The 17810-nt window shown below is 39.4% G+C and overlaps 1 protein-coding gene across 2 annotated transcripts; it reads right to left on the minus strand.

Annotated features, from left to right (window-relative positions):
• Nucleotides 1-723: 723 nt before the first annotated feature.
• On the minus strand, nucleotides 724-13829 carry LOC112045495 (protein-glucosylgalactosylhydroxylysine glucosidase). Of its 2 annotated transcripts, XM_024081679.2 has the most exons (15): nucleotides 13445-13829; nucleotides 12824-13017; nucleotides 10537-10868; nucleotides 9652-9954; nucleotides 8818-8918; nucleotides 8027-8162; nucleotides 7667-7814; nucleotides 6898-7045; nucleotides 6557-6647; nucleotides 5521-5608; nucleotides 4586-4783; nucleotides 3193-3361; nucleotides 2349-2520; nucleotides 1904-2044; nucleotides 724-1177 (listed from the first exon to the last, which is right to left on the minus strand). In XM_024081679.2, the coding sequence occupies exons 2-15, from the start codon at nucleotides 12997-12999 to the stop codon at nucleotides 1071-1073; spliced, it is 2310 nt and encodes a 769-aa protein (XP_023937447.2). In that variant the 5' UTR covers nucleotides 13000-13017; nucleotides 13445-13829; the 3' UTR covers nucleotides 724-1070. The 2 variants fall into 2 exon arrangements, with proteins under 2 accessions (XP_023937447.2, XP_023937444.2); XM_024081676.2 differs by lacking the exon at nucleotides 13445-13829 and having other exon boundaries at nucleotides 12824-13409.
• Nucleotides 13830-17810: the final 3981 nt, after the last annotated feature.

Raw genomic sequence — 17810 nt, forward strand, 5'->3', positions numbered from 1 at the left:
TGAGACAGCACTAACACAACTAGGTAGGATTCACTATTCTATTTCAAAATTATTACTAGAGTAGGTAGGTATCTATATACTTAACTACCAACTTTTAAAAAACGTTTTCATTAGGTTAAAAAATAGTCACGGTTTATAATTACTGATTGGTAGTCTTATATCCTATAATTATAAATACCTACTTACCATACTATAAATTAGCCTCGCTGATCTACCTGTAGTAATTAAAATTAATTGCCGCGGCCATTTTATTTGCAAAATAGCGGTTTTGCGCATATTCACTAATTAAGTATCTATGTAAGCAAATTGCTAAGTATCTAAACGATAAATTCGAAGCTCCTTCGAATCACATACCTACTCAAGCTTTTTCTGTATAATAATACACATACATTATAGGTACCTGTTTTGATGGCGTAGGATGGATTTCGTCCGTACTATGGACTTCGTCCAACAGAGGGGTTTGGAGTTCAAACTTTTCTATTCTATATTTTACCCGTAGTTAGGTAGATTAGATTTTTTGAAATTCTGGTAGGAACATAATTCAATTTTAGAAAATAAAAGAAACCACCAAATTATTTTGGATATTTAATTTTATGTACATTTATCGTTCGTCACAAATTGCCATTTACCTACGTACCACTACACATTTTACTGAAAATGCAATCAGATGATCTCTTCACCTAGATAAACATCAGACTATACGTATGCGACATGACGTCATTATTATTTTTCCACTAGTAATTAAAAAAAACTCATTATTCACACGCAAAACATTATTTCGCTAACTAAAATCAAATACATCCTTAGAATAAGAATATATCTACCTACCTGTTTATTTACAATAAATTTAAACAAGAAAATAGTAAAAGTTTAGAAAAGACTTCATTTTCACAATACAGATATTTACCTCTTCTCAATTTTAGGTTTAGATAAAGTGAGTCGGTATACATATAATAAACATAATAATATTTGACTGGCAGAAAGAACTTTAACTGCGTTTTGCGGTTTTCCATATTGCGGATCTTAAAGCAATGTGCGATAAACTTACAATCAAACTATAGTACGGCAAATTAGTCTATAGGTCTAAGATAATTATTTCCGATGGTGTCCAGAGGCAACTTGCAGTGCTTCCACGGTATGGTACGTATCGTGAATGGTCCGGTGCCTTTCAGCGTCACTGTAAATAAAGGGTTATTATTTATTTAATTAGACTAATTCTTTGCAATTTCGTAACTACTCAAAGAGACAGACTCTACCTACATATTTTATAGTAGTAATAGGTAATCAATGTCCCCCCGATCGGGTCAAAAATTTGCCACAGCGGGCATTCTTTTCCTAAGAATATTTACGCAGGAGATTTTGGGAGTCCTGAGGTGCTCATACTCGTATGCTCTTAAAAATCGTAGCGACTCCATAGTGTTCCATGTACCCTGAGGGTCATTAGGCTTATAGCAGATTGTCTCGTATAACGATTTTGGACGTCATCGAGCGTTCAATTCACTCCATTCTTACCACTTATGTAGGCAGTCTTGGATTAGCCTATAAGCTTGCTTAGAGAATCCCGTCTAAGGATGGCACCAGAGAGAAAAACACCAGCACTCTAAAGTCAAAACAATTTTAAAACCCGCGTTTTTTATTCACGTTGATTGATACATATTCTACCTATGGTACCAAGGTAACCTAGGTAGCTAGTTAACATTTTTTAATTAATTATTTGTAGTTCACTTAAGGATAGGAAGGACCACAGGGGACGATTGGTTCGGGCATTAACTTTCCTTAATCCAGCAATGTACTAAAGTAACATTAAGTACACCCTTGAATAAGATGGACAAATATCATGATGGTTTTCACTATTTTTAAAGGTTGTGATATGCCAGATGTGCCAGGCGAAATAAGAACATACCAATCATCCCAGGCACCAATGTGACATTGTACTTTCCATTGTTCATCATAAGAGGCCAGTTGTCGTCCACAGACGCGACGGTGAGGGTAGTTTGTGAAATACGAATGTCTAGCGTCAGCTTTGCGCCCAAGTATTTTATGTCTGGAAAATTAATTAGTAAGTTACTTTTCATCCCTATACTTCTATCAATATCTGACAATAATTAAATAAACCCCAAAGTATAAAGCCTCAGGGTGCAACGAAAAAAATTCAATGTAAAATGGAAAATTCAATGTAATCCAGAGCTGATGTATCGTGTCGATACTCTTGGAAATATCTATATACTACTTCATTTCAAGCAAGCAGCATTGCTGTATTCCGGTAGGTATATCAAAGCAATATAGATGACTATTGACTACTTACTCGCTAGCCACTGGACCAATGAGTCGTATTTAGGTTTGCTTACCTTTAATCCTGAACTTGGTGGCTTCTGGCGGCAACTGTGGCTGCGTTATCTCAAGCCGGTCTAAATGTATTCGGATACCACCGTATCCAAACATGAGAGTTTGCAGGAATCCACCCATGCCAGTGTGGAAGTTCACGGCGCCTACTTTTGGACGACGCTGTTCTGACCAGACCTGATCAAGACAAGGTTAATATAGATTAAATAGTTATCAGCGAGCTATCCTTAGAGTTTCTCTATGTAATCGAATAAAAAATGAGCAGATCCGCAGAAGAACCAAAGTCACTGACATAGCTCAGTGTCAATGGGCAGGCCTCATAATTCGAAGAGCCGATGGACGTTAGTATCCCAAGGGGCTGGAATGGCGACTGCACACCGTAGAGCGCAGTGTTATGTCCAATATGACCGAGGATATCAAGCCGGTTGCAGGGAGCCGCTGCATGTTAGCGACACGAAAACATCGTGTTTGGAATCCATGCAAGAAGCCCATGTCCTGTTGTGAACATACATCGGCTGTTGATGATTATGATCAGCGGTGTGGGACTTCTCTCGGATGGGTTATTATTATGTGCGGGGGATCTTTCCTCCCCCGTTCATATTTCTCAAACCCCTGGAAATGATGGGCCAATAGGTCAGATCTGTGGTTTAGTCCAGTAAACTGCCTTGTGCGGACAGTATGTCATTAGTCATTACTATTCTGCGCTTGGGCGATGTCCACTGGTAATGATTTTTCCGAGATAAACATTAGCCTATAGGTACGTTGTTAATCCAAAGTATAATCTAACTATTCTGTTCAGCAGTTCAGTCAGTCCATTCAGTAAGTTTAGGATTCGTCAATAAACGTTACCTTGAAAGGCTCACGCACATATCCCTCGTAGCTTCTGTTGAAGAGCGTAGCAGCTCGTAGGTTGTCTTGTATTTGCAGCTGGCCGATGGTGTGCATGCTCCAGGTCATGGCGGGGCCGTTTCCTCGGGTCACTGACTCATAGTATGTGAGGTCGTTTATACGTGTTGAACTAAAAGTTTCACATCACACATGAATTACCTACCTTAGTAAAATAGGTTGCGATTTACGTGAGCGTTCAGTTAATTTGGTTGAACGTGGTTTAACTGTCACTCACAATTGATGTCGGTTTTGGTGGTACATAGTCGATGTGGTACATACACCAATGATTATATCAGATTATTAATAATTATCACTAGGTATCTATATATATTGGGATCTTAATGTTTAAATTCTGTATCTATACCTACTGGCGAAGAGTTACCACGAAATTGAAATCTGGCGACTTAACTGATAAGTCATAATTTATCATATCTCGAAGAATTAAAAAAGATTACTACCCTTAAAGCCACGATGATCTAAATTCTAAACTTTATAGTTGTCAACCGTGCTTATCTTCTGATGGTAGGAACTCATGACTATAAAAATTACAAAGGTCTGGCTACAGGCCCTAAAACATACAGGTACCTACTTCTGTTTATTACCTAATCACGTTTTATTGATTTTCTATTGACCCACAAAACTACAGATCTAAGGTAGGTACAGACATTATTTTAACTGTCTCATTGTGACCCTCAGACCTCATCTATTATAATAAGTGTGACCTAAAACAAACAATGCACACTTGAGACAATTAACCCTCTGAACGATGTGAATATTGCGAAATACCGACTCGTAAAATATCAAGTGTGAATGTTTTCATTGTGATTTGAGGACTGCATCTAATTGCGTGAATAAACGATCTAGATTCTAGGTAATACATTGTGTTAACTGGCACTAACAAGTAATTGTTTATCTCAATTTTATAACATACGCAATTTAAACGTTTACAGTTATAACTTTGTGAAGTACTAGTTAATTTAGTTATGACGGCCTCCGTAGCGCAGTGGTATGCGCGGTGGATTTAAAAGACGGACGTCCTGGGTTCGATCCCCGGCTGGGCCGATTTAGGTTTTCTTAAATGGTCGAGGTCTGGCTGGTGGGAGGCTTAGACCGTGAGTAGTTACCACCCTACCGGCAAAGACCAAGCTATTTAGCGTCCCGGTACGATGTCGTGTAGAAACCGGAAGGGGTGTGGATTTTCATCCTTCTCCTAACAAGTTAGCCCGATTCCATCTTAGGTTGCATCATCACTTACCATCAGGTGAGCAAAGCCTCCTTCCTTTATGAGAGAGAATATGGAGCGTGAACCCACCTAGCTGCTCCAATACGGATTGGTGGTACTGTATATACTCACATATTCATTGGATACTGTAATGGGAAACCCAATAGCACAGCATCTGCCTGTTTTATGGCTTCCCCTCGCTTGTACCCTTCGAATTGTGGATGATAGTCCAACGTCTTATCGTAAGGTAGTGCGAGACTCCAGGCGATGTCTGCCCAGTGGTCGGGATTCTTCGCCATGTAGTAGGATTTGCACAGACAAGCTACGTATCTGAAAAGAAGATTCATTAATGTGTTAGAACTAGCGTTCTAGCAGAAGACGATTTTTAACTTTATAGTATAAACTATGTAATTATTAAAATTACATTATACGAAATGCCTAATCCACTTACAAGCTATATAGATCTATCAATTTTATTTATTTGTTTCTAATTAAATAAAAAAACCTCTGCCGCTACGGGACATTTGCCCAAGCAACCGGTGATCAGGACTCCAGAGAGCCTTCTCACAATACGCGCCGTCTGAAGAATAACTGCCTTCTGTATCCGACTCTTGGTCCAACAGCTAAGGGAAAGCTTCTTAAGGTGTTGGTCGAAGCTTATTTGACGGCCTCCGTGGTGCAGTGGTATGCGCGGTGGATTTACAAGACTTAGGTCCTGGGTTCGATCCCCGGCTGAGCAGATTGAGATTTTCTTAATTTGTCCAGGTCTGGTTGGTGGAAGGCTTCGGCCGTGGCTAGTTACCGGCAAAGATTAGCGTTCCGGTACGATGCCGTGTAGAAACCGAAAGGTGTGTGAATTTTCATCCTTCTCCTAACAAGTTAGCCCGCTTCCATCTTAGACTGCATCATCACTTACCATCAGGTGAGATTGTAGTCAAGGGTATAAAAAAAAAATTGCCGTACGTTCCCGCCTGAGTGGGGATCAGGTATATTGGTCATAATTATTATAGCGGTTATAAAGATACCTATGGTAATAATATTCTCTAAAAAAAACCATTGCTACTCACTGCGCCAAATAAAGGGAATACCCAGCGACCACGTTGGTGAACACAGAATTGGTCACGTTGCTGTGGTCTTCATCGGGACCCATCACGTCTGAAAATATCAAGATTTTCTTTGTATTTCTACCAAATTTCTCTAATACCATCAACCTAAACGCATATTATGCTGTTAAAACCAATATAGTCCAAACTCTGTAGTAGGTACATATATTAGGTCTAAATCAAGATTTTCATTGCATTTTTCGTGTCGTGATAGCCCAGTATATATATAGTATATATGTAGGGATATGACCCCTGCCTAAAATTCCAGAGGGTGTGGGTTGGAATCCGGTCTGGGGTATGCACCTCCAACTTTTCAGTTGCATGTATTTTAAGAAATTAAATATCACGTGTCTCAAACGTCGAGGAAAAACATTGTAAGGAAACCTGCATACCAGAGAATTTTCTTAATTTTCTGAGTGTGTGAAGTCTGCCAATCCGCATTCGGCCAGCGTGGTGGACTATTAGTCTAACCCCTTTCATTCTGAGAGGATACTCGAGATCAGCAGTGAGCCGAATATGGGTTGATATCGATCGATCGATTGCATTTTTAACAAATTTCTATAAAACCACAAATCTTGACGCATTTTATCTAAAAGCCACCATTGTCCAAACTCCGTAGGTACAAAAGTTATATCGGCAACTAAGGAGTTATGTATACTGGCGGCATGAAATTACAATGGTAGTACTTTCTCGAGCGAGCTCTGTAACAAAGCTCTACTACTACTTCCAATTTAGTAGACATCACAGAACAAAAAATGCTAAAAGCTGTAGATATATTTAGTTGATATTATTTTCATCAACTAAATATGTCTAATAAATTGTTGTGCCTCAATCATCAGAAGTGGGATATTGAATTGCAATTAACGCATTATCATCATTATCGCGTCAGTATGTGAACAACCCACCTGCTCTAATGCTGGTTTGTGGGTTGGGAGGTGTTGGCAATTGACCAAATAAAAACCATTATTATAGTCGGGCGGGTCATAGGTAGAGAACTTACTCGCAATATCATAGAGACCGGTGGAGAATTTGATAACAGCGCGGGAAGCCCAGAAGTCTGCGATATTTGTTACTATGGAACATCCGCCATGCTGAAATTGGAAACACAACAATTGTTAATTACCTAATTGTTAATTTATTGCTTGTGGTAACACCCACGTAGTTTCCTTTTCCATGGAAATAGGGGGTAAATTATACCCTATGTTACTCGGTAAAGTATTTTGAGTTATCTCTTATGACATTAGTTATTGGAATTATAAAATTAAAAGTAAATCCCAAAAAGTTATAGGTACTTATTATTGTCACTGAAAGCTCTCTTAACAAATACCAATACTAATATACCTTCAGCCAATCTTCGTCTCTAGTCACAGACAGATATTGTCTGGCCGCAAACGCGATGCAGGCGCTGATGTGTTGCTCAAATTCAGCCACTTCAGGACAACATGGCTGAGTCACCTCACTGCCAGTGTATGCACTTTCCCAAGGAAACCTGTGTTTGGCCCCAGAATACATATGTCATTATCATCATCATCATATGATGCCAGCCGATATACGTCCACTGCTGGACATAGGCTTCTTGCCTAGACTTCCAAACCTTGCCAGGTTCAGTCGTCGGGGCTGACAGCGGAATCTCCCCCGGAGATTCTTGACACACCTTACCCCGCTGTTACAACAAACGCTGGCAGAGCCGGGAATAGCGGGACCACCGGGGACTAGGGACTGTTTTGTTTTGGCTTTATCCGTTAAGGTTGATGCCCACAGAATGACCACGCTGGGGTTAGTCATGCGCAGAGCTGGATTAATCCGCACCGGTTCCGCTGTTGCCCTACACCGGCCTGTGTAATTTATAAAAATCCAGCCAGTAGAGAATGGTTATGGAATACCGCCATTAGTCGGTCGCCAGAGCCTCATCAGTCAATCTGCAAGTTGCACCACGAGCAGGTGAGGCAACTTCTCTAAGAAGCATTCACCACGCCGCATAATGTGCCTGAAATACCCTAGTGTACGATGGTAACATAAGGAGAAAAGCCTAACCTTGACTCTGTTGAGAACTGTGATAGAATAGACACGATAGGAAAGTACCTAGGTATATCATAGAATGATCTCTCACCTATATCCTTTGTTCCCAGTAATTCTGGCCAACTCTGCAGCCACATACGCATTGTCGAGCCGATACTGCAGCAGTTTACGCGCGTACTGCGGATATATAAGTAGTATTGGAGGGAACATCCACATCTCTGTGTCCCAGAAGTTGTGACCTAAAATATTCGATGCCATTTTAGGGTTTTAAATTTTAGGGTTTTCAACAGGAAACTAATAGTGTCCAATATCACATTGATTTTTCTATTTTACATGAAAATTTATCAAACAAAATGTGAGGTGACGACTGGAGAAACATTCCAGCGCACATCACAGCAAACACGACCACTTTGTCAAGAGCGCATGACATTTTTTTTCAAAGCTGTCTTACCTTCATAATCATCAAAGGTACCGCCTCTAGCCAACCCAGTCGGACTTAAACCATAGTATCGGTCAAGAGGGAAATGAGATTCCTCAGATGGCAGTGCGCTGAGGAAATAGTACCAGATTCCATTGACTATTTTAGCCTGCAAACGAAATTGTCTTAGTATAAATTTCTTTCAATTGACGCTTCAATTGGCTCTTAGCCTGTTAACTCGAGTTAGTGGAACTACGCTCAGCCTAAGCTATAACCTGTCATCATCATCATTGTCAGCCAATAGACGTCCACTGCTGAACATAGAACAGCGGCTCCCTTCAACCCGCTTGATATCCTCGGTCCACCTAGTGGGGGGTTGACCAACACTGTGCTTTTCGGTGCGGGGTCACCATTCCAGCACCTTGGGACCCCAATGTCCATCGACTCTTCGAACTATGTGGCCTGCCCATTGCCACTTCAGCTTCGCGACTCGCTGAGCTATGTCAGTGACTTTAGTTCGTCTGCGAATCTCCTCATTCCTGATTCGTACACGCAGAGAAACTCCAAGCATAGCTCGCTCCATCGCCCGCTGAGTGACTTTGAACCTTCTAATAAGGCCCATAGGCAGCGACCAAGTCTCGGATCCATAGGTCATCACTGGCAACATGCACTGTTCGAAGACTATCGTCTTCAAGCACTGAGGAATTTCAGATGTATGGGTAAATAAACTTGTAGCTCTATCAAGTTAGCCCGCGTGCCGTCGTCACTTAACATCAGGTGAAATCGCAGTAAACTTGTCATTAGATTCAAAAAAAACAACTTACCAACTGCAAGTTCCCTTCAATCTCCAACCCACCCTGCCGGTAGAGTTTCCCCCACTGTTCTACGTGCTTCTCGAACAACTCATCGCCGTCTTCCTGCAATACTGTCATACATGTAACTTTACCATACTTGATATTGATACATTTTTCATATTGCTTTTTAAATTGTGTACGCTAGGTCCATTTTCACTGTCTTCTAATTTTATATTTGCGAGAAAACGTATAATTTTTTTAGACCTTCTTCGTAATATGAGCACAAATCATGGCAAGTACTTAATTATTCAGTAGTTTAATTTTTACAATAATTTTTGGCTTAAGTGTCGAATATTCATCATATCGTTTTTACTAATATTATAAGCGCGAAAGTTTGTATTGATGTTTGTTTGGATGTTTGTTACTCTTTAACGCCGCAACTACTTAATAGTTTTTACTCTGGATTAACACATAGGCTACTTTTCATCCTGGAAAAATCCATGGTTCTCGCGGGATTTGTGAAAAACTAAATTCCACTCAGACGAAGTCGCGGGCGTCCGCTAGTTTATCATATAGCCCTCCAATAAAAAAATTTAAAATATCTTCAATGTACATAATCATTACTCAGATATAGACTAGCTAGTATAGATAGTTAAAACAAGAAAAGCCTCCAATAAACACCAAAATAAACTTTGCTATTTTAGGATAGGTATAAGTTGACAAAGATAGCATTATAAGTTTAGATTATTATAATAAAATCATGTTTATATGTGCAATCTTTAGAATCTCTTCATAATTTGAAAGAATCTCTTCAAAGATTGATGAAGATATGGCTGAATAAATGAGTATCACGATAAAACTTACTTTTAATAAACTCTTGTCTCGCCACAGTCTCGTTTTTATCCGCAGTCATGAGAAATGTGATCACTCGACTCCTAATGTGTGGTACCACGAGATGATCGGGGACAGATGACCAGTATGCGCATACTTTTTCCGGCAACCCCTGATATGCTGGGTCTTCCACCTCCTTCGTCTTCCCACACGCTTTCCATACCAACATTTCGTCAATAACCTCAGGAGTTGGGGCCTCGAAGTCGATGTCCTTGCTGTCAGGTCCCGGCATTTGTTTGATGGCTATCCAGATTTGATGATGAACGAAGTTTGGATCTAAAAACAAAATTAACTTTTTAACAGCAATATCACTGGTATGCGGTTTTGCTGAGCTTAAATTCTTCATTTTTATAGAGCGCCGTTTAAAAGTGGTATAGCAATCTTTCTGTTGTGATATATTGTTCAAATAATAATTCAGGAGGTTGTCAGAGTTATCAGTAAAATATTTGTTTTGTTTTAGTAGGTAGGTTTATTATATACATTTTAATGTAGTTCTTTCGAATTACATTACCTTTTATAATCTTTCTTTAACCCAACAATATTAAGCAAATTTAATAGGATTTGATTTGGAAATGAAATATTTTTATTATGCCGTAAGACATTAAATTGTGTTCATAATCCATGTCTAATGCATTATAAAAATTATGAAGTCGGTTAATAAATACATAAGCCATGTATGGATGCTGCGAGAGGATACTTAGAACGCTAGCATGTAGAAATGTATTGCTGTTCCATATTTGGTACAGCACTCTCTTCAAAACGAAATAAAGCACTCGACGTTATTTTCCGCTTTTTAGTGTAGGTTTGTCAAGTATTTTTGAAGTGTTCCAGAATTGGCACAAATAAAAAGTTACTTGCCTGTATGGCTCTTTGGTTCAACTTTGATCTGGTTCACAATTGACCTCGTGTAATATCTATGAGCGTAGATTCTCTGCGTGACAATCGATCTATCTCTGTCAACTGTCACTTGGAACACACCGTGTTTAGTATCCAAACTGTATACTGGACTGTACGGATGGTTGGTGAGGGTTGAGTTGAGACGTATGTTGGCCCAGGCTGGTATTCTGGCCCGTCTGCTCTCGCCTTTACGTCCGTTGTATAGACCATTCATGTAGACTGTGTCACTGAAGACATTGGTAGCCAAATGCCCGTTGCCTATTGAAGGCATGAATCGATCGTCTGATGGAAGGCTAGAAAAAAAAGGAAATTCATACCTTCTGATTAAATACTTATTCGTGACTTTTTGAACTGGTATTGCATTGAACAGCAATGCTATTTGGAAACTAATGATTTTAAACTTATTTCGTGGTTGTTCATTATGAATGTTATTTAAACGGGTACATACCACGATAAAACGACGAGATTTTTATTGTCGATATTTCGGTGGTGGTTTGCACAATTCTACCACAACCCGGTGGTAGAATTGTGCAAACCAAGAGGGCGCCATGATACGCATAATAACAAAAGCGACGTCGTGAGTGTGGTTTGCCTAAACAGCCAAAAACGCGAGGTTGTTGAAAAAAGAAAAAGAACGAGAAAGAGGGTAGATCGATTCTGCCCCTAACAGCTGACTTCACTTCTCATCTCGCAATTTCAGTTCCGTCGTGACCACGATCCATGCAACTGGGTCGAAATATCGACAATAAAAATCTCGTCATTTTATCGTGGTATGTACCCGTTTAAATAACATTCATATTGCTATTTGGAGCCTAAAATATACATGGTAAAATTTCATACTAAGTATTAAGTAGGTATGTCACTAATGCGTTGAAACTGAGGCACACAGCCTTTGGCCTCTGTGGCGCTGTGGATTTACAAACGGAGGTCCTGGGTTCGATCGCCGGCTGAGACGATTGAGGTTTTCTTAATTGGCCCAGGTTTGACAGTTGGGAGGCCGTGGTTAGTTACCACCCTACCGACAAAGACGTACCGCCAAGCGATTTACTTTCCGGTATGGTGTCGTGTAGAAACCGAAAGGTGTTTGGATTTTCATCCTTCTCCTAACAAGTTAGCCCGCTTCCATCTTAGATTGCATCATCATTTACCATCAGGTGAGATTGTAGTCAAGGGCTAACTTGTAAAAAAAGAAAAAACACTGGTTTGGTTTGGTGTTAAAATATTGCTAATTGTCTTAATTTCATTTAGTTGCTTATTACTTATAACAAAGAAAGTTATTTGAACAAATAATACATACATAAATATTGTCCACAATGTCCAGTTGTGTGTTCAGGAAAAACTATATATAGGTACATATAATATAATGTATAATGTAAATGAACATACAAAATAAATGAAATGAATAATAGAAATGGAATCTGTAATAATTAATATACACATAAAATTGAAATTTTTGTACGTATAATATCTGTAATAAAAAGTTCAAAACCCATTGTATTATTTAATTACATAAATCACTACTGCGGCACCTTTGTTGTAATTATACCTACCAAACAATACTAAAATATCTTCAGAATTCCACAGTTAATAAAATGTAATGCCAGCCACACACGGTCAAGTTTAACTACTATCAAGTCTGCAGCTTGCTGAGGAATGGGGGTAGTGAAAAAAACCGAAATACTTCAAATACCCTAACGAACTCTGTTCGCGTGTATTTTTATAACAGATCCCGTGGCATTTTAAGGCATTTTAAGGAATACACTATGATTTAATCTATACTAATATTATAAAGCTGAAGAGTTTGTTTGTTTGATTGAACGCGATAATCTCAGGAATTACAGATCCGATTCCAAAAATTCTTTCGGTGTTAGATAGCCCATTTATCGAGGAAGGCTATAGGCTATATATTATCCCCATATTCCCACGGGAACGGGAACCACGCGGGTGAAACCGCGCGACGCCAGCTAGTTCAGAGTATAAAAATTAAAGCTTATAATATATTAATGACATGTTATTGCTTGGCAGGTAATCTAATCTCCAATTATATGTTTATTTTGTAGTTTCATTCGAAATTTCATCCAAGTTTTTCAGTAGTTGAAGTGAGAAGCAGTAACAAACATATTCACGAAATCTTTCGCCTTTATAGTATCAATATGAAACAAATCATATTAAGGAAAAATATATATAATTTCAGACCTATTCTGGACAGGACATCCATCTACTTAATTCTATAAATTATATAATTTACCTGTGAGCAGAAAATATGTACGGATCTTCGCTGACATCTTCAGTTTCCACCAGAAACTGTTCGACGACCACATGGCTCCGCCCTCTAGTGGCTAAAAAGATCACCACCACAGCGGCCGCAGCGAGCAACCCCAACATGGCGGCCACTTGTTTATTTCGCGCCAAAAAGTTCCACATCCACGCAGATAATAAAACCTGTTTAGTTTCAAATAACTTGTTAAATCCTCCTACTCTCCTTTGTTTCTGGACTATCACTGTGCTCTTTTAATGGGGATTTCCATTCAAGCCTCAATTTTAACAAGGCAGTTGGAAACAAATACTTCTTTTCTTTGCGATTATTTAAAATTTTTCATACATTTATAAAACTTTTCTCTTTTACACCTTTTCTTATAAAGGTGTTGCATAAAATTAATGCTTTAATAGTTATATAATAACTTAGCTTTTTTTATTCCTACCTACAAGTTCTTGTTACTGGCTGCATACATATAGAAAAGTAAGGAGTTTTTTTTGTTTAATAAAAAGTTATTGGTCACCAAAAAGGTATTACTCCTATATTATCTTTCGTTAATCAATTTAATAGTAATGTCACTGGCTGTACACGATTAATCCTCCTTCTGTTTACCTTCTTGTGTGTGCAAGTATATTTTTATTTTAATTTAATGTCACTGGCTGTATTGGAATAAATCTTCTGTACACTCTTAGTAGACCTTCTTTTTTTAAACAGTAATGTCACTGGCTGTTTAGAAATCCTCCTTCTTCGCGCTCTATATTCAAACTGTCAGATGGAATGCTGGATTTGAAATGTAGAATTAGCGATAAGCGCCACGCAATGCAGGTCGCGGTACGGCGTCACCCTCTAGATTACGCGACCCAACTGACATGACACACTTTATTGTTCTATTAGCAACGATAATGGAACCTATTGTAGGGTCATCGCTTTGTCTGTATATCCTGCCCCCTTATCTGATGAGCAAAACATGTCTCTGTTTGTTTTCAAACCAATGTCTGCCTGTCTCGTTTTTCCAGTGACTTAAAAGCTGCACAATAAAGGGATAAAGGGATCAAAAGTCTAAAAATTGTTCTGTATTGCGAAAATTGGTAGTGCACCGCCGTGTCAAGGAGAGCACTTTGAGCCGTCGCGTCGGCCTTAATCATTAATAGCGTTAACCCTTAATCAGCCAATATAAGAATGGTAGGTTTAAGCTTCCATCTACTATTAGAAGAGACTCTTTTCCTTGCTAAGGGTCATCTAAACCTGCCACAGAACACAGCATAGTGGGTCTAAGTTCCAAATCCATCTCCTTTTAGGAGAGTCTTGTCCTTTCATTGTGCCATCAAAAATTGGCTGATAATTATAAACATCTCTATATAGAAATAGTAGAGTAATTAACAGAATAAAGGTTTAATACCTCCTCAGTTAAAGGACCGGACTCAATACCAACAGATGAGTTATAACCTCGCCCGTTGACTACTGTAATGCCCACTCCTGACAGTCTTTACGACTAACTTGAAAGAGAAATTGGTCATATTTAAAAAAATATCGCTATTCCAATCATCCTGTTATTGAACAGTGTCGTCTTTTTTGTCTATACTTAGATCTAAGCAAAGACAACCCTGTCCAGAACTGCTAATTCAATTGTCACTTCCTGATTGCATTTAAGTGGAAGGACCTGCTGCGACTCACGTTATATAAGACAAGACAATACCATACATATGATAAGATCAAGTGAGTTAATTAACACAACCTGTGATCCAGTTCGTTGACCTAATCTATGCGCCATATGTACGGAGCTCTCTAATCGGCTACCAGAATATCTCAGAATACTTGTCAAGTGTACAGACTGCAGATGTAACGTGTATGTTATCATATTCTCTACTATATAAAAATAAGTCGGGTTTTCCTTCCTGACGCTATAACTCCAGAACGCGCGAACCGATTTCCACGGTTTTGCATTCGTTGGAAAGGTCTCGGGCTCCGTGAGGTTTATAACAAAGAAAATTCAGGAAAAATTTCAACGTAAGGTAGGGGTAGGGTAGAGGTACTTGAAAGTTTACATCGAATTTCACGCGGACAAAGTCGCGGGCGTCCGCTAGTAAGTTATAGATACTCATTATCTATACTAACATTATAAAGCTGAAGAGTTTGTTTGTTTGCCTGAACGCGATAATCTCAGGAACTACTGGTCCTATTTGATTTTTTTTTAGTGTTAGATAGAACATTTATCGAGGAATTGTATAGGCTATATATTATCCCCGTATTCCTACGGTAACGGGAACCACGCGGGTGATATATATTATAAGTGTATAGAATAAAAATACGTTATTGGGGTTTTTCATACAAGAAAAATCTTAATAGCAACCTGGAATTGAAAAGTTGGCGGTGTTGGTACTCCCCCGTGCCTCGAAAACCACGTAAAGCCGTAGGAGCTGCATCTGTTCTCTCACTTTCTGTTTTAAACACCAGGAAGATCTGGCTACCTGGCTCCTATTCTATGACATCGCCACAAAAGTTCATTGTAATAAAATAAACAAGCGGCAGGTTACACAAACTCGGCAAAGGCTTCCTCCTAACAAGTTAGCCCGTTCCCATCTTATGGCATCATCACTCCCTTACACCATCAGGTGAGATTGTAGTCAAGGGCTAATTTGTAAAGAGTCAAAAAAACCCCAGGAAGATCTGGCTACCTCGGGTTCCCATTCTATGACATCGCCACAAAAGTTCATTGTAATAAAATAAACAAGCGGCAGGTAACACAAACAGCAAAAACCGCCGGCGTCGCTCGGAATCACGTTTTCAATTCAGTAGCGGAGGCAACAGACCGTACGCCCTCTAGTTCCGCACCGTTGACTCGGGGACGTTTCGACACATCCGAAACTTGAAGTGTTACGAATAAATCGGCTTTTACTGGACTTACATTCTTGGAGATACATAAAAATTAATTACTTTTCTAATAATTAGAGAGTTAAAATAGTTTGAAAATCAGTTGGAAATTGTTGTTTGGAATGCTGACGAAATAAATATACGAGTAATCTATACTAATATTATATAGCCGAAGAGTTTGTTTGTTAGTTTTTTTGAACGCGCTAATCGCAGGAACTACTGGTCCGATTTGAAAAATCAGTGTCAGATAGCCCATTTATCGAGAAAGGCTATAAGGCTTAGCTGAGCCACATTATTTGTGAGTGTTTTATCCCCGTATTCCTACGGAACGGGAACTACACGGGTGAAACCGCATGGCATCAGCTAGTATAATATTATATTCCTATTATATCGGAATATGGCTATTGGTGTGGTTTCGATATTTATTTCACTGTCCACATTCCTACGCGCTTCGCATAGATTGACTGTGTGTGGTCGGCGTTATATGGGTGCAGTAAAGGAAGGTAGACTTTTTTTAAAAGAATATTTGCCATATTTTATTATTTAGATGTGGGTACGACCACAGATATATGATAAGTGTTTGCTTTTAGCGTTGTCTGTTCTGTGGGTACGACAATAGATCAGCGGGACGGGGATCGAACCACCACCCCTCGGTTTTACTGTTGAGCTATTGTCACTACATTTTTTGATAGACTTAGATTTTAACCTTTCGGAAAATATACTTTATTGATAAGCAATGCGGGCGATGGAACGAGCTATGCTCGGAGTATCTTTGCGTGATCGAATAAGAAATCAATTTCAATTAAAAAAAAATGTTTTTGTTAGGAAATTAATTCTAGGAATTATTATGTCAATTACTAATACTTACCTACTTTATATTTAATGACTATTACTGTATACTTATAATAAATTAGGTTTTTAACTAGGGTAGCCTCTATACTTACAATTTGTACAAAAAGGAAAATTCCTCCTTTGGAGGTGGAATTTTCCATTTACAGGTTCGTAATGAATTCTCAGGGTATGCAATGCATATGCATTGTGTTTATGCTTCTATGAAGCGCACGTCTCTGCCCCGGTGAGATCGCAGTCAATTGTCAAATAAAGAAATGCAGTCATACCTTACGTCATCTTACAGTGCACATTAGATGTTAGGAAAATAAACTATTTTAAAGTGCTTTGTCATTTCTGTTACTTGATGTAACAGTTTGGATGTTGACTTCATCACTGTCTCACTTCCTGTGCAATCTTTACTTCTACACGTGGCCTGTGCTTCTACATCTATAGTTACTTCTCTAAACTGAACTGAAAGTCTGTAGTTTTTATATGATTTTGGCAAGACACTCCTATGTTATTCGGGAAAGACTGCGCGGGTGACAAATCGTGCGTGCGGTGAAGTGACGTGCATCAGTCGTGGGGTTTTCTTTCATCGCTACACGGTGGCCTGCCCGCGCGGAACATAGGGAGTGTTACGAGCGAAGTTGCCAAGCTATGCTGTCTGGCCATCATAATATACAAAAAAGTGTTTTACAGTGCTAGTTTCAGAGATAAGTGCATTGTAACAAACAGAAAAACAAAGTCTTTCGACGGCCTCCGTGGCGCAGTGGTATGCGCGGTGGATTTACAAAACGGAGGTCCTGGGTTCGATCCCCAATTAAGATTTTCTTAATTGGTCCAGGTCTGTCTGGTGGGAGGCTTAGGCCGTGGCTAGTTACCACCCTACCGACAAAGACGTACCGCAAAGCGATTTAGCGTTGCGGTACGAAGTCGTGTAGAAACCGAAAAGGGGTGTGGATTTTCATCCTCCATAAAAGTTAGCCCGTTTCCATCTTAGTCTGCATCATCACTTACCATCAGGTAATGTAAAGAATAAAAAAAAAAAGTCTTTCTTTATAATATTAGTTGGTAAGAAAGACTTGGAGCTCGCGGCACAGGTGAGATCACCGGCTCCTCGCAAGCAGCAAGGTGGCTGACCGGCGCGCCGAGCGGAACCGAGGGCGCCACGCTCCGCCGCGCCGGGGTAATGACATTGCACATCATATCTCACTCCGCCGCCTTCTTACTGGCGTGCTCTTCTATATATCTTCTTTAGATCTAAAGAAGCGCACCA

The sequence above is a fragment of the Bicyclus anynana genome, chromosome 3, assembly GCF_947172395.1.
Source record: "Bicyclus anynana chromosome 3, ilBicAnyn1.1, whole genome shotgun sequence".
NCBI classification, from domain to species: Eukaryota; Metazoa; Arthropoda; class Insecta; order Lepidoptera; family Nymphalidae; genus Bicyclus; species Bicyclus anynana.

What these genes read in the sequence shown, in the direction of transcription:
- LOC112045495 (XM_024081679.2), bottom strand. Translation starts at nt 12,999, where the DNA reads ATGTGGAACTTTTTGGCGCGAAATAAACAAGTGGCCGCCATGTTGGGG. An exon ending in TATTCCCTTTATTTGGCGCA is followed by an intron (nt 4,784 to 5,520) that starts GTGAGTAGCAAT and finishes TCTTCTTTTCAG; the next exon opens with ATACGTAGCTTGTCTGTGCA. An exon ending in CACCAAGTTCAGGATTAAAG is followed by an intron (nt 2,045 to 2,348) that starts GTAAGCAAACCT and finishes TTAATTTTCCAG; the next exon opens with ACATAAAATACTTGGGCGCA.